The sequence below is a fragment of the Copadichromis virginalis genome, linkage group LG3 (genome assembly GCF_057382275.1).
Source record: "Copadichromis virginalis isolate Kocher_CV1m ecotype Utaka linkage group LG3, C_Virginalis_male_GT1.1, whole genome shotgun sequence".
Taxonomy (NCBI): Eukaryota; Metazoa; Chordata; class Actinopteri; order Cichliformes; family Cichlidae; genus Copadichromis; species Copadichromis virginalis.
In genome coordinates, this window is record NC_140620.1 from 63,956,966 (window position 1) to 63,972,234 (window position 15,269).

The 15,269-nt window shown below is 41.1% G+C and overlaps 1 protein-coding gene across 1 annotated transcript in view; it reads left to right on the forward strand.

Annotated features, from left to right (window-relative positions):
• LOC146716590 (protein TANC1-like) overlaps window positions 1-15,269 on the forward strand; it is a 33,809-nt gene that overhangs the window by 2,547 nt on the left and 15,993 nt on the right. The window contains exons 3-7 of the mRNA XM_085441642.1: window positions 6,559-6,681; window positions 9,088-9,369; window positions 9,661-9,815; window positions 13,094-13,325; window positions 13,436-13,602. Of these exons, the coding sequence (XP_085297768.1) occupies window positions 6,559-6,681; window positions 9,088-9,369; window positions 9,661-9,815; window positions 13,094-13,325; window positions 13,436-13,602 (959 nt within the window). The remainder of the gene's footprint in view (window positions 1-6,558; window positions 6,682-9,087; window positions 9,370-9,660; window positions 9,816-13,093; window positions 13,326-13,435; window positions 13,603-15,269) is intronic.

The window sequence follows — 15,269 nt, forward strand, 5'->3', positions numbered from 1 at the left end:
CTACTTCTAGACTGTTTTCTCTCTTTGATAAAATCTAGTCCCAGTTCCTATTCAACATACCAGAGAAATGCAACTGTGTAATGTCCACTCTAGGCCCTTACAATTAGAAGCAGGTAAGCAATTTAACTTGTGAAGGCAGTAATGGAGTAAGATGGGATGAGGACAAGCTATAGAAGAAGTAAGGAGTAGTACATGGTAGGCTCACGGTACTGATATTTCCTTGCATACCATAGCTCATAGCTTGCGCATGTATTTTACACAGTGGCCACTGCTTTGATATTTTCTGCAGCCCACAGTTGGATGTGTTGTTCCCTGATGATTCTATTGTTCCAAGAGTCCGTACCATTTTTACATCTCATCATTATTGTGTGTGACATAAACCTGGACGGTCCAGGCGCACAGTGGCTCATAAAGCTTAACAGACCAGAAAATGTTTGGCTGTTTATGTGTGTTGGTTTGCGTGTGAGCACCGGTGTGCTTGTGTCTGTCTGTCCTCCCAGAGTTTATGGGCTGATGTCATAGTTATGCAGTGTTGCCCTCTGAGACCGGCAGAACACGCACCTTAGATTGGTTCAGGCCATAAATGAAGTTGTCTCATCGCGTCCTTGATGCTCTCTCCCAGGGTTTCGTCACACAGTGTAAAATCTTTCTTGGGGTCACAGCATAGCAGAGACGGCACTTCTGTTCAAGGAAATTGTATTCGGTAAAAACCCCCAAAAAGTAACGAGTCTAAAGAAGCAATGAGAGAAAAGAAGCTACCACGGCGAAACATAATATGTATTCATCATTAGTGCATTCATTCTGTGCCAGAACCTTGGTGACTATTGTTTGTCCTGTGTTTGTGAAACAGCATCTGAGATAATGAGCTGTCTGGTTAATCTATAAATTTCTCTTTATTTTATTGATAGATATTAAATAGGAGCACAGAGATTAAAGGCAGAAGCAAACAAATAATCATGAGTTCATTTAGGGCATAATTGCTTCATGCTACAGTATTGCTATTCGTTTTTAATTTTATCTTATGATTATCTCCACCAAAAAGACAAGGTGCTGGAAACATTCCTCAGAGTGATTGAAATTATGGCATGATATAGTTGCTGCTCATCCATGATGTGAATCTCCTGTTTCACTACATCCCAAAGGTGCTCTATTGGATTGAGATCTGGTGACTGTGGAGGTAGAGTGAGTACTGTAAACTCGTTTTTATAGACAGAAGATGAGTACACTTTGGACACAAGGGATCGACATGGTTAGCAACAATACCCAGGTGGCCTGTGGCATTTAAAACCATGTTCAGTTGGTACTAACAGGCTAAAAAGTGCAGAGAACCACCACCAAGAATGGATCAATGCTTTCATGTTGTTTAAGCTAAATTCTCACCTTAAGCATTCAAGTGTCACAGCAGAAATCAAGACTCACCAGACAGTTGTTTGTAAAATGGCTCGTTGTTGGACAAAGGTCACACTTTCTTAGTGTCAGAGTGTATTTTGGCCATCTGTCTGATGCCGATCAACAGATGCATTGCTGGGCCTCTTGAAGTCTCCGTAATTATGTAGAAGGAATGTCTGCATATTGCTGAGAACTGTCGTTTGCACTGCCTTGATGTTGCATGTAGCGTGGGTGTCCCTAGGTTTTGGTGGGAGCGCCACTTTTTGGTGCCAACATGTCCTGTGACAAATTGCACAAATGTTACAAGAACAACATGAATTCATTTAGATTTGTCTTTAGCAGAGCTTTATATTAGGGATTGTATATTACTGTCCACCTCCTAAAGGAAACTGCTGCTGAGGCAGATTTAAAAGGTTGTTAAAATTGTTACTGATTTTCATCTGGCATCGAAATATTGCATTTAAAGATCTAATACGTGAAATAATCTACGTGTAATCATGTTTACAACAGCTGTTCATTAAATCTAACAAACGTGGCAGGTGCATTGGGTGTAAGATGCACTAAGAGCCTGAAATAAATGGGAACAGCTTTTTCCCGGGCTTCCAGGTGCTTTGTGAACTTCTCTATATCAGTTTCTGTGAAAGTGAAGCCAGTCTGCCCTGTTTCCCCCAAATAGTTCCATCAAACCAAAAAGCAGTGCTGTGGTAAATTAAACTTGATGTCAAATTTCAGCATCAGGATTAGTAATAAGCACTTGTAAATTAACTCTATGCTCTGGTGTTTTCTTTGTTTTATTATTTGCAATCCACTATTTACATCTATCTGTCGCCTCTATTGTAAGATCTTCTGTATAAACTAGAGTTGTTGATGGAATTTCACCTCCTCTCTGAGGTGATATACTCAGTTTATAAGAATCCTAATTTTGAGTAATTGGAGTTGAGCTTTTTTCTTTTTTCCTCTATAAAGGCTTACAGAGTCAAAGGGCCATATTAGTGTTGGCCACTGGAATTCCATGGTTTTGAAATCTTAGCCTGAGCTGCTTGTGGTTGGGTTTCTCAGACAGGGAGATTTGAGTGAGGGTCACCGTGGCGGAGGAATGGTGCTACAATGCTTGTGTGGTGTTTAGCTATTCAGCAGAGCTTTGTGGTTTGAGACAAAGTCAGGTATGGCGCACTCATTGCTCGCTTGTACTCCAAAGTCATACATTCCTCTGGCAAAGCTCGTGCGTCGGGCTCTCTTCACGAATGATAACGGAGCCAAGACTGTGGACTGCTGACAGGCAAATTCGAGGATATGTTGTTTGTCTACTAAAACACTGATGAGGTAACATCTGAATGCTTTTGTGTTTTATTAGAACGACTAAAATCATCTTAACCTTTTCCACATAAATACAACCTATGATTTAAAGATGTTTGCAAAGGTCACACAGTAATTACAAACTCATAAAGTGGCGTAGCCCTTAAATTTAATAATCTCACACTAATTTATCTCATTTGCTCTCATTTGCTGTCTTTCCCGGTAGTTTCTGAGACCATGTGGTCTATTGTATTGTTTTAGGCTGTGTGATCATGTTTAAAGACATGCCAACAGTGTGTGCGATGTCTCCAGGTAGACACGGGAGTCACTTCTGCTTCTGGCTTCATGTATATATTGATCTGTTTAGTGCAGAGTTTAAAATGAAAACAAAAAGAGGAAAGAAAGCCCATTCATTTTCTCGAGCATGAAAAGGTCACAGAGACATCTTCTAACGTGCCCTTTTTTCAGAGAATTGTTTGGTCCAGCTGTCACAGCAGGAGAAAAATAAAATCTGTTACAGATCAATCCGTTTGAAAGCCCCTTTTAAAATTGTGCTCGGCACTCCATTGACAGATTAGGGCTTATCAAATGCCCAATCTTAAAAGGAACAGAGCGTTAGCTAACCACAGAGGCATTTATATATATGAAATAGCTTATGGAGCAGTTACAGTGGTGGTTTGTTTTTTTTAAAGTAAATGTTGTTGATCTTAGCATAAGGCTATGCAATTATTACAATAATAATTATCCCTTAATATTTACCACATCACATTTTGGGTTATTTAGACCAAAATACTCAATTCTGCTCTACAAGGGCCTGATATCCACTTATGAGGACATTATACTGCTACTGTTCTCTCAAAATTTTAAACTAATATCCTCATATGTGGCTCTTATTTTTCAAAAAAAACAAAAATAAGGTTAAAAAGAAAATCTGGTAATTCTTTGTTTTTACATTCATCGGGCCCCAATGTGACCAAATATCAAAGAGAAATTAAAAATGCATGCCGTGGAAGAGTTCGGGTCTTAGGAGTAATAGGCAGACAAATGGACCAAACATCAGTGCGTGCTGATATCAGCCTCTTTGCAAATAAAACAACGTTTATCGATATGAGGGATCAGATTTTCTCATTTGTGTCTGAATGTTCAAACGTTCGTCATGAAAAGCTATTAAGGCGTGTTTATACCAGCAAAATCAAACCAAATAAAAGGAAAATGGGTATTTGCATTGGCTATAAGCCGAGAACAGCCAAGAACTGATTTATTCATACAAAATCACAAAATGGGTAAAGTGTAACTGGCTACTATAAAAACAGGAAGATATGTGAAGGGAGTATTTGACTCCCTTCTCCTCTTTAGTAGATTCACCTTGTAAGGAGGCGAGAGGGAGTCAAGTTGGGGAGGGAGGGTGGGGGTGGTTAGAGCAAAGGAGCTCAGTCCTCTTCTCTGTTCTGTCATGGGAAACACAGAACAGGGGGTTTTCAAAGGGCAGATCTGCCCGAGGAAAAAAGAATCCCATTTTCATCAGAATACAGTCTTGACACATTTGTGCAGCTTCAAAGTGACTGCAAGTGCAGACTTCAAGGTATCATATGTATGTTTTATCAATGAGTAGAGGTGAGGAAGAATAGGAGGGAACTCGGGAGTAAAAAGAGGAGAAGAAATGAAGGGGAGGATTTGAGGGATGAGGAGGAATCGTGTGGGAAATCTTGGCCTTGGGAAAAAATGTTGATAACGACTCAACAAAAGAGAAATGTAGTTATGGTGCTGGGTGCGCTGTCTGCCACGGACGTGAATCAAGGAGTCTATGCAGCTATGCAGCTCCTTTAGCAAGTCAAATTCGGTATTACGTGTCTGTTGAATAAAGCTCTACTGTGCTATTTCTTTTATTCCATGCAAAACAAAGAAGGAAGGGGGGAAAATAGACTGACATCTTGCGGCCCTCCTGTGTCAGCATGAGGATTTAGTGGCGATTTGTTGCATAAAGCTGATTTTTCTCTTTATTCTCTTTTGAGTCTTGTCCATACCTCCCACAAAATCCACGTGATACTCTTTGTTGCACTCATTTGCTGCTTTTTCGCCTTCATTTTTCCCCTCTTTTAACCCCATCTCTGTGCAGTCTGGATTGTTGATTAATACTGCAGCCGTTGGATAACAAACTTTAATCAACCACTGCGAAGTGAATCTCTTGGTTTTCCGTTTATATTTCCTCTAATATTCTCAATTTCCCCCTCTGCTGCTTGCATACCGAGTTATTTATGTGTGTGTGTGTACGTGCAGCATGTGGACAGAGATGATGTACGCATACGTGTTAAAATTGTAGAGAGGGTGATGCTCTGTTGGAAGGCAGCGCGTTCATTTAGCAAGTGCCTAATGCTGTGGGTGCTGTGACTGACTGAACACTAGAGAGGAAGCAGCCAAGCACTCGGCTCGGCTGCCAGAGTGCCGGCATGGGAGCACCGGGGTGGAGGAATCGCTTTTGTGCCCTCGTCCACTGGGAACACTCTCCAGAGATTTAGCTGTGAGTTTACACCCTGCCTACTTGACTGTATGCCTGCCCAAGTATCTCGTCACTGGGGAGATAGAGAGGGCTTTGAGAATTCCCACCATCCTTCCTTGCTTTGGTCTTAGATGTAAGTAGTTGTAGCTGATGAAAAGTGGCATTTGCTTTACAGCAAAAGGTCTTCCAGGTCATGCGTGTTTGCTTTTATTGTTTTCTTTTCTCTTTGTTTGCAATTCCTTAAGCTTTATCCAGTGTAGATGTTTGTGTATGCACAATGCACTGCAGTAAAAGTAACATCAGGCCCTTCTCCTGTTCCAGTCAAAGTTGCGTTGATGGCAGCTTCCTCAGTTCCCGTTGCCAGCAGACCGGTTTTAATTAGCGGGACATTCCGGAGAGTAAGTTAGCGACCGAGTGAGGGAGTGAAGTGAGCGTTAGTGACAGTCTTTCCCAGCTGATATTGATAAAGAAGAAGAAGAGAGGCTTTGATTCTGCTCTTCACTAAGCCCAGGAGAGCGTGGATCGCAACGGCGATAGCATAGTTGAAAAACGAGCAGCAGTTGGAGGAGAGGCCTCGCCGCACTAATGCACATTTTTATTATGTTAACAGACCGTGTCTTAGACTTCAAATTAAAAGCTGAGTTGTAATCACTGGCTCATCAAGTGGTTTTAATCTGTAGACTAGTAGTTTCAGGAGATATCCTGTGTTTGGGGATGGAAATCATTGCCTGCTTTGAGACTTGTTCTCTCTTTGCTTCAAAATGAAGCTAAATCCTAATGAAATCTCAGTAGATTTGAACTCCATAACAACTCAAGTTGTGATCTGGTTTTAATTAATTTTATTATTTCATTTCACGTCAAATGACTTACAGATATTGTAGTTTGTAGTACACAAAAGTCCTGAGATTACACCTGTGCGTCCTGTAGATTGACAGTGATGAGTGCCAAACCCGCGGTGAAGCATTTCTATAACTCGTTGTAGTTTTATGAAAGGTAAAGGTAATCTGCCCTCTCCGTACAGCCTAGCAGGCGTGCTTGTGGGGATGGACCTCTCATTGCTATATCGTGTCCAGCTGTCAGCTCAAATCAAAGAGAATCGGTGCATATTGCTCTTGACTTTAGAATACTGCTATTCTTCCTGCCACAGTATATGCTGGTAGCTGCTCACACTGCCCCTGCAAATGTCAGAGCGCACTGGCTTTGTTCTTTCCTCACTCATCCACCCTCAGACATGGCATAAGTGCCACAAGGTTTTACTCTAGTGTGTGTTTCTGTCTTTCTCTTTATAGTTGTGATGACAAATGTACTCGGGAGGTACTAGACGGTCAGCTTCACTCTTTGTGTGTGTGTGTGTATGTCTTCTCTCTTGTCTACAGCCACCAGTTCCACAAAGCTTGAAGACCTGAGCTTTCTTGATGAACAGCGCAATACCCCCCTCCGGACATCCATTCGCCTACCCTGGCATAATACAGGAGGAAGGCCCCCTCAGGACGCTAAAGGTGACTGGGCTATTCATACTACTGCTGTAGGCACTCAGGGGAGATATTTGTAAAATAAACGTGTAAAATATCGCAGTACATAGGATAATGTTATGTGGTATGACTCTGAAAAACCCTGAAGTTAATAGGCAGCCAACGGTAGTTCTGAAGTTTCCAAAGTACCACGTCTGAGTGCAGAGCCAACAACAAAACTGTGCAAATACTTGAACACTGCAATGTAAACAATGCAGCACTTATGGGTATTAACATTATCCTCAAAAGCCTTTTTTTGGCTTTTAAATCATGCCTTTTTTCCCAGCTAACTTTTATCTTGGTTATGTGTTTTGAATCCTCTGAGAGATCCTGCAGATTAAATATTTCATGGGAACATGAATTACTGAATAAGTCATCATTGGATATATACTCAGACTATTTAGTCTTCCTTTTGAAAATGTCCTCTTTCATTTTCACTCAGTCTCAAACATGAAGCTGATACATAAGCATATGGTCAGTGGTTCTGAGCAGGTTTTTTCTACATGAATTCGTACATACGCAACAATCTTAAACAATTGGATTCTTTTCTATAAATTTTATGGGAGATTCAGTTCAACTCAATTCAGTATTATTTATGCAGCGCCAAATCACAACAACAGTCGCATCAAGGCACTTTATACTGTAAGGTAGACCCTACAATAACGCATACAGATGAAAACCCAACAATCATATGACCCTCTATGAGCAAGCACTTTGGAAATAGTGGGAAGGAAAAACTCCCTTTTATCAGGAACAAACCTCTGGCAGAACCAGGCTCAGGGAGGGGCGGCCATCTGTAGCAACCGGTTGGAGAGAGAGAAGGAAGACAGGATAACATACATGCTGTTGAAGAGAGCCAGAGATTAATAACAAGTATGATTCAGTGCAGAGAGGTCTATTAACACATCTTGAGGGAGAAAGGTGACTGAAGAAGAAATATTCAATGCATCATGGGAATCCCCCAGCAGCCTACACCTATTGCAGCATACCTAAGGGAGGATTCAGGGTCAGCTGATCCAGCCCTATCTATATGATTTATGGTATTTGTTTTTCAGATTTGGGTGTGATGGCACCACCTTTACCTAAATTTTGCAACAGTAGGTCAACATTTCAGTGCAGTTCATTGCAGTTGTATTCATATATTGCAAAAATCCCAACATGTGCCATCTTAGGAAACTCAACCTAGTACGCTGAGGACCTTACAGTTCTGATTTGAGCAACATTTAGTGACTTCCTTTTTGACTGGGCGAACCCTCCGACAGAACTAGACTCGGGATGAGCAGCACTCGTTTGATTGCCATGAGAGGAGAGTGAAAAGAAAGGGGGAAAAAAAGATGAGAAGGAGAAAAGCTTCAACTGTGGGAGAGAGAATACACAAACTGACATGCATGAACAATGAAATGGAGAAGAGGTGAGGATGTCGGTGCACCATGTGAGGCCTCCTGAAAGCAAAGGCCTGTCGCAGCATAATAAGTAAGGGGTGATTCAGACGTTAGCTGAGCGAGCTTTAACTATAAATCTATGAAAGGTTTTGAGGCTAATCTTAAAATTAGAGATTGGGTTTGGCTCCCAACCCTAAACAGCCAGCTGGTTCCACAGGAGCGAAGCAGCTTTAGCCTCTGCTTGTCATTCCGGCTTAGGATACTGAAAAAGCAAGTCATGGTCATTAGGGGCTTTATATTCAAGAAGATGGATTTGAAATCTAAGGGGATCCAATAAAGAGAGGTTAATAAAAGATAACTCTTTTTCTAGTTCCGGTCGATACTCCTTTTGCTCAAGTTTTTCAAACACTGTACTTATTTTGCTGGTATAGTAGAAGGTGGTGATCATTTCAAGTGTCTCAGAACCAGCTCGTTCGCTTTTTGGTTTCATTGTAGGGCACTAGAAACATAAACAGACCTACACCTGCCAATATAAACACTCTCAACTGCCCCTCCAATTACAATAGGCTTTTGTGAACACAGGCAAACTCGCAAGGTGAAAACACTAGCAGCTAACAGCAGTGATAGTTGTAATGTTGAAAGGTGCATTAGCACTAAAGGTAGCAGTCATTTAGTGATGTTAGTTAACAAGTGTTATGAGATCTAATTAGTGCTGAAGTAGACCAGATAAGAGTCCTCTTTCAGGTCTTCACTCTGATTCCACTTAATTGAAAATGTATCCTCTACAGTGTTCAGGGTTTTTCATGTATGTGGCTCCTTCTGGGAAGAAGAATGCGGGAGATGCTCAAAGCATGTTTGTAGGTTAACTGCAACGGAAAACGATTTATTACAGTAAAGTTTCCAGCATTTAAAAGAAGTAATCATTTGTTAACTTCCCGGAGACATGGGGGAAAAAAATAGAAGTAGTGTAAACAATTTTAATCTGTTTCATTTCTTTTCCCGTTTCCTTCAGCGCGTTTTGCTCCCTACAAACCTGTGGACATCATGCTCAAACCTTTGCTGTTCGAGGTTCCCAGCATCACCACAGATTCTGTGTTTGTGGGCCGAGATTGGCTCTTTCAGCATCTGGAAGATGTCCTGAAGGCCGGCGAGTCCACAGAGAACCACGGTGCTGTGGTGGTGGGCAGCGTGGGGTATGGGAAGACGGCCATCATCTCCCGACTTGTGGCGCTGAGCTGCCATGGAGGACGCATGCGTCAGATCGCCTCCAACAGTCCCAGCGCCTCCCTGAAAAGTAATTAGTTTTAGTATTTGCCTTTGGATGTGAGCACTACATTAACTGCTCGTGTTTAGCTAATGTTATTATAATTTCATTTCAACATTAGCTTGCAAAGTGTGGGAGGGAAGTAATTATATATTCGTTGGCAATATAAAATCAAGTTGACTAATATTACATTTACCTTACAAAAGAATGCCCTCACACACAACTAATGTTATTAATGCTAGCATATACATATATAGAGAGATGTTAGTTTATATTAATGTAATAACTTTATATATTGGTGACCATGTGCATGTCTTCCAGCTGGCCCAGGACAAAGCACAGAACTTCCTCTCAGCCAGCCTCCACAGCCCACTCCACCATCCAGTGCTGCCAACACACTGAGGACCAGCAGTTGCCCAGGAACTCCCGAGATGCAGCGGCACAGGGAGGAGGCTGTCAAACGCCTGGCTGCAAAGGTGCGCCTTTCAACATCTAAGAGAGCTCACAGTAACAAAGAAGCAGGAATCAAAGAAGCTGAAAAAAGATTGCACTAGTTATGGTGGTGTTTACTCAGGGAAAAAATGTTTGGTGTGTGCACTGGATCAAAAAAAGTAATTTTAACAATTTTCAACAGTGAGTAGATTATTTTTTGTTTTTGATGGATGGATTTGTTGTTTCTTCCTTTCTTTTAAAAAAAAAAAAAAAAAAAAAAAAGGAAAAAGAAGGAAAATCGACCAAAAAGCATCTCAGGTTTTACCAAGTACTTCTACAACAGCTTCAGTCTGACTTCTGAAAACTCCTCTTTAATAGTGACCACAGATAATTGTGATATATTCTGTTGAATGATGCATAAAATTATACATAACAATAAGGGTAGGTTGCAGTTTACTAGTCAGTGATTAGAACCTCCTCAGGGAGCAACAACCCACAGCGAGCCCTGTCAGCCATGACCTGAGAGCACAGAATGTAAACACACACCAACGTCAAACAGAGCCAGCTTCATCAATATTAGACGTCATTTAGGAATTTACAAACATCAACACACGTTTCAAATAGCAACACCATTTATCTAGGCGGCTATCAGTTATACCGACATGTATGGCACTACTACTGCTTAATTACTGGTTGGTATCCGTTCCTGTGTCAACTTCAAATAGGTGCTTAAATATATTGTAAGGCCGCCTGTTCAAGTGTTGAACTGGGATGTTTGAACATGATAAGGATCCTCAAAATTCCATGAAGCGGAGCAACACTGACTACTGAGGACAGTGCTTACTTTTTTGACAGATGAATATTCCATCTGTTGATTTTTCTGGCGTTACAAGGATCGCAAAATAAAGTCTAAATACTGCCTCTCTGGGAAGTTTACGTGTCAGCGCTGTTGAGCAGAAGATTAAGTGTTTTCTTGTATAAGCTTGTCAACATTTTTCACAAGATATAAAGTACTGCACGGTAACAGCTTTACATGTGTTCTGTTACTCCCCCACACCGTCAGTAACATTGTTAACCACTTGTCTGTGACCGAAACCCCCCCCCCCCCAAAACATGCATACCAGACACTGAGCATATTTCTGCACATCTTTCTCTTTCAGACTTGTGAAGTGGACAGACAAGTCCTCGATGTTTCACTTTAAAATGTTCCTCTCTCGATGCACGCCGACTAAGCAGTGTGCGGTTTTTGCCTACGACTCTTTTATTTTAGTTTTGGAATTGTTCGCTCTGTTTCCACTGAAATTTCTCTGTCGATTTTTCACTCCCGCATCTTTACTCGCACCACCTCTTCTTGTGTTGCTGAGGGTTCAGTCACATAGCAGGTGCACGTTCACTACATTTTGGAAATACTGCTTGCTAAAAGCACCATTTGATGACTTTGGCACTGCTATTGCCTTGTAGCAGGTCTAATAAAGATGATTGGGGGCCACCGGGATTCAGAGAAGATTTGTGATCCACTGTTGTAGTCAGTTGAGTTTGAATAGTGCTGTGATGGTAGGTTGTAAGGTAATTTAATAGGTGGCAGCTTTGTGAAGGACTTTCTCAGTGGATGTGACGTCTCCTACTGATTCTGCTGCGTTTAATGGTACTGATTACAACCTGTTGTCCTTCTAACACCTTTAGAATTTAATACTCTTATCCTGTCAGGGAGGCCTCCTAATTAGTGACCCTGTCAAAGGGGACAGTTCATGCACCAGACAGCTAGGGTAATGCAGTGAGCTTCATGTAAATGTCTGTGAAACTCAAGCAGTATCTCTTGAGCCAATTATGGTGAAAAGTGTTTCCAATAGGCACCTTCACAGGGGCTCTGTTCCTGTGATGTGTGATGCAACGCTGAGCAGCTTCTGTCAGATTCTGCCAGTGCTTTTTTAATCATTGATTTAAAAGTGGTCTCATAACAGGAGCACTGAGGCTGCTACCCTTTCTGCTTTATTCTTATTATCGAGACGTGCCTTTAGGTAACATTTCTGAAAATGCATTTATTGTTTTGCCAGCAGATGAGCTACCGAGGTTTGACTGCAGAGCCTTGCATCATCGTGTGTCGAGATTCGTATTGCTCATTGATGAGGCGGTAGTCTGCGTGACTTGTATGCTAAATTAAATCATCACTGCAGTAGGGGGCTTATTAAGAGTTGTGTTCATGCACACAGCAGGTTACTTGACTTTGTACAATAATAGGCATTCAATATATCAGTTTCCCTCTTTGTTATGTCACATTTGTGATGAAGCTCAAAAAACGCGTGACGCAAAAATGACAGAAAGGAGTGTTCGGACTTCTCTCAGACGTTTGCTGCTTTTAGGCTAAAGCATAACATCAGAGAAAAATTCTGGTGGTCGTGATTTTTGACAGTTTCTGGAGAAGATGTGAATCAGTGGTTGTGTTATTGTTTCAGTTGGTCCATCTTCTGACTGGATGTCACATGTTTTCCTTACTAAAGATGGGTTATATACATCCAGGGAGTTCAGCTATAATTTTTAAAATCTTACCTCCCTCTTTTCTAATTTGCGCTAGCTTTAATTGTGCCTTTATTGGCATGTGAGTTATATGTTATTATTTGAAAAAGAAAGAACCATAAATATGCATTTAGATCTGTGCTGTGGGGAGAAGTTTGGGTCCAAAACATTTATTGATGCTAAATGTTAAAAAAAAAAGTCTCATATCTTGAGGCTTTAGTCATTTTTCTAGAAGCTGGTCATCGGTTTTCTGTGGAGAACTAAACAGCAACAGCTGAGGTTGAGCCGTCAGAGGAACCGATCACCTGCTCCTCCTCCTGTGGGCCTGGAAGTGTGTCAGCTCCTCCAGGTTGGACTGTAATTAGTACAGTCATCTTCCTTCTTCTCCACCTCTGTCCCTACATTTTCCTTTTAAATCAGACCTCCTTTGAATGCTGCGGAAACCTGCTCAGGTACAGAAGATTCTACCTTTAGATATCCACCTGGGATCTACTCACTTCTTTTTATAGCTTTTCATCCGTTGCCCAATCTCTTCATCATCCCTTCTGTGTGAAATAATGAAAGGATAAAATCATGTCTTTGACATTGTAGAGATAATATGTAGTTTTATGGAGGCTTGTTGGTATCAAAAGCCTCACTTACTTACTTTGTCATGGTAGTTTTTCAGTCACCAGAGATGTTGGTGTTTGTAAACGCTTTAAAGTTATCAAATGTACCCATCAGTCAGTGAATCATATTTTTAATTCTTCCTGATTCTCAAAAAGCAATGGCTTCACTCGCGTTTGTTCTCGTTCCTTTTGTCTTCCAGGTGGTGGCTTATCATTATTGCCAGGCAGATAACACGTACACTTGCTTGGTCCCAGAATTTGTGCACAGCATCGCAGCCCTTCTGTGCAGAGCTCATCAACTGAGTGCGTACCGGGAGCTGTTGCTGAAAGAGCCCCACCTCCAGAGCATGCTCAGTCTGCGCTCCTGTGTCCAAGACCCCATGGCTGCTTTCCGGAGAGGAGTCCTGGAACCGTTGGCCAACCTTCGGAAAGGTAAAACACTGTAGTTGTATATTGCACTATTTCATTTTCATCGTGTATGAGACCACTAATCTCATTTCATAGTATTTTAATATTTAGTTTATTTGTAAATGTCTTTGCAGAGCGAAGGATTCCAGAGGAAGATTACATAATCTTAATAGACGGGCTGAATGAAGCGGAGTTCCACAAACCAGACTATGGAGACACCATTGCATCCTTCATCACAAAAATCATTGCCAAGTTCCCCTCCTGGCTAAAACTGGTTGTCACTGTTCGAATCAACTTGGTGGTAAGAAAGAACTTATAAAGCATGGCTCTGAGTTCACTCAGATGACAAAATATTCACTGTTATAATCACCTCGAGTCAGAATTACAGATGTCACATTATACTGGTGATGAGTTTTAGTTTTAAAAAGTTTATCACTCTTTCTTCCCTCTCGGTAACTACTCTGCTTATCCGCACACTTTACGGCTGATTAAAGTAACTACTGCTAATGGCATTCACTCTTCTGTTGCTGCAGCTGCTTCTCTCACACACTCAGAGACTCGCTTCCCACAATGAACTCACACAGGTGCAGTTTGGCTGTTACACTGTTGAGTGAAGTACTGGATACAGGCAAGCTGTTAAGGGCTTGATTCTTAACTTAATTACCAGTTTCGTGTCTGCTCTTATCCTCTACTATCTGCTTTCCAAGCGCTCTGAGCTGAAGCTTATCAAAAAGTTTGAACACTCAAGACTTCTGTTGTTATATTTTTTTATACAAATTGAATGAAATTTGCACAGGCTGGTTTAACTAAGCATCTTTAACTAAGTGCTTTTACAGTCTTACCTTTTAATATATTTTAATGTTATTAGTGCTAGTTTTCACTTACTTAATATACTGTATTTTTCGGACCATAAGGCGCACCGGATTATAAGGCGCATTAAGCGAAACAAAACAGTCAGATAAGTCAACTCATTTTTCTTGCTTCCTCCAATCCACATTGATTCATAAATGCTGAATTCTCTTGCAGCTGCTCTATTCCCATGTTGTTGCAGCATATTAATGACTAACCTTTGTATTGTGGATGGATTACCTCAGTTGTTCTCCTGATTGAAGTTTGGTCCGTTTACAGCATCCCGCCATGCGATTGCATTTGTCCCTAACCCTCGGGAACCCTCACATTAACTTTTATGAGTGAAAAAAAGTTAGCCTTCATCCTCTAGCTTCACTGTGTTTATGTTATGCTAACATAGCTGTGTCGCTAGCATATCATTTTATACCAGCTAGCCAAGCTTCAGTAACCCTATAAATGTCACTGCTGTTTAGTTTTCTGTCTTCATTTATGTCGAAAGGGACGGCAGAGCTGTACATTTAAATTTTTTCAGAAATCTCTTAGTCATGTATATCATGTTTAGGTGGAACTAGTGAGCTAACTTCTAACTCCGTTAAATTTAATAAATTTTGTTTTCATGGATGCTTGGATGTTGAACTTAATAGTTACACCTGATAAAGCATCAACGCTGTCGATTTTTGAGAAAATTAAAGGATTTTAAGTGCGGCTTATAGTGCAGAAAAAAAAAGTATGCCGGTTGTAGCCAACAGTCCTCCTGCACTTACAGTTCACACTGGCCCTGTTTCCCAATCCATAAAACACTGTAAAACACATTTATTGATTTGTTGACCAGAACATTTCATATCCTAAATCGGAAAATCTAACACTGTGGCAACCCTAGAAAAGAAATGAATCAAAATTCTCTCATTTTAACAAATGTCTAGCTGGACATGCCGTCACCTCTCTAGGCACTCACTCACTGTCACCAGACCCTGCACATTTTTACATTTTGACAAGTGTTTCCTGAGCTGCTCCCGCTTGTTATTCTACTCTTTACAGAGTCAGGCATATCCAGCAACATTCAGGAAAGAATTGAGACACATGACCTGCAGGGCAGGAGAGAGATGAGTCAGTCACTTT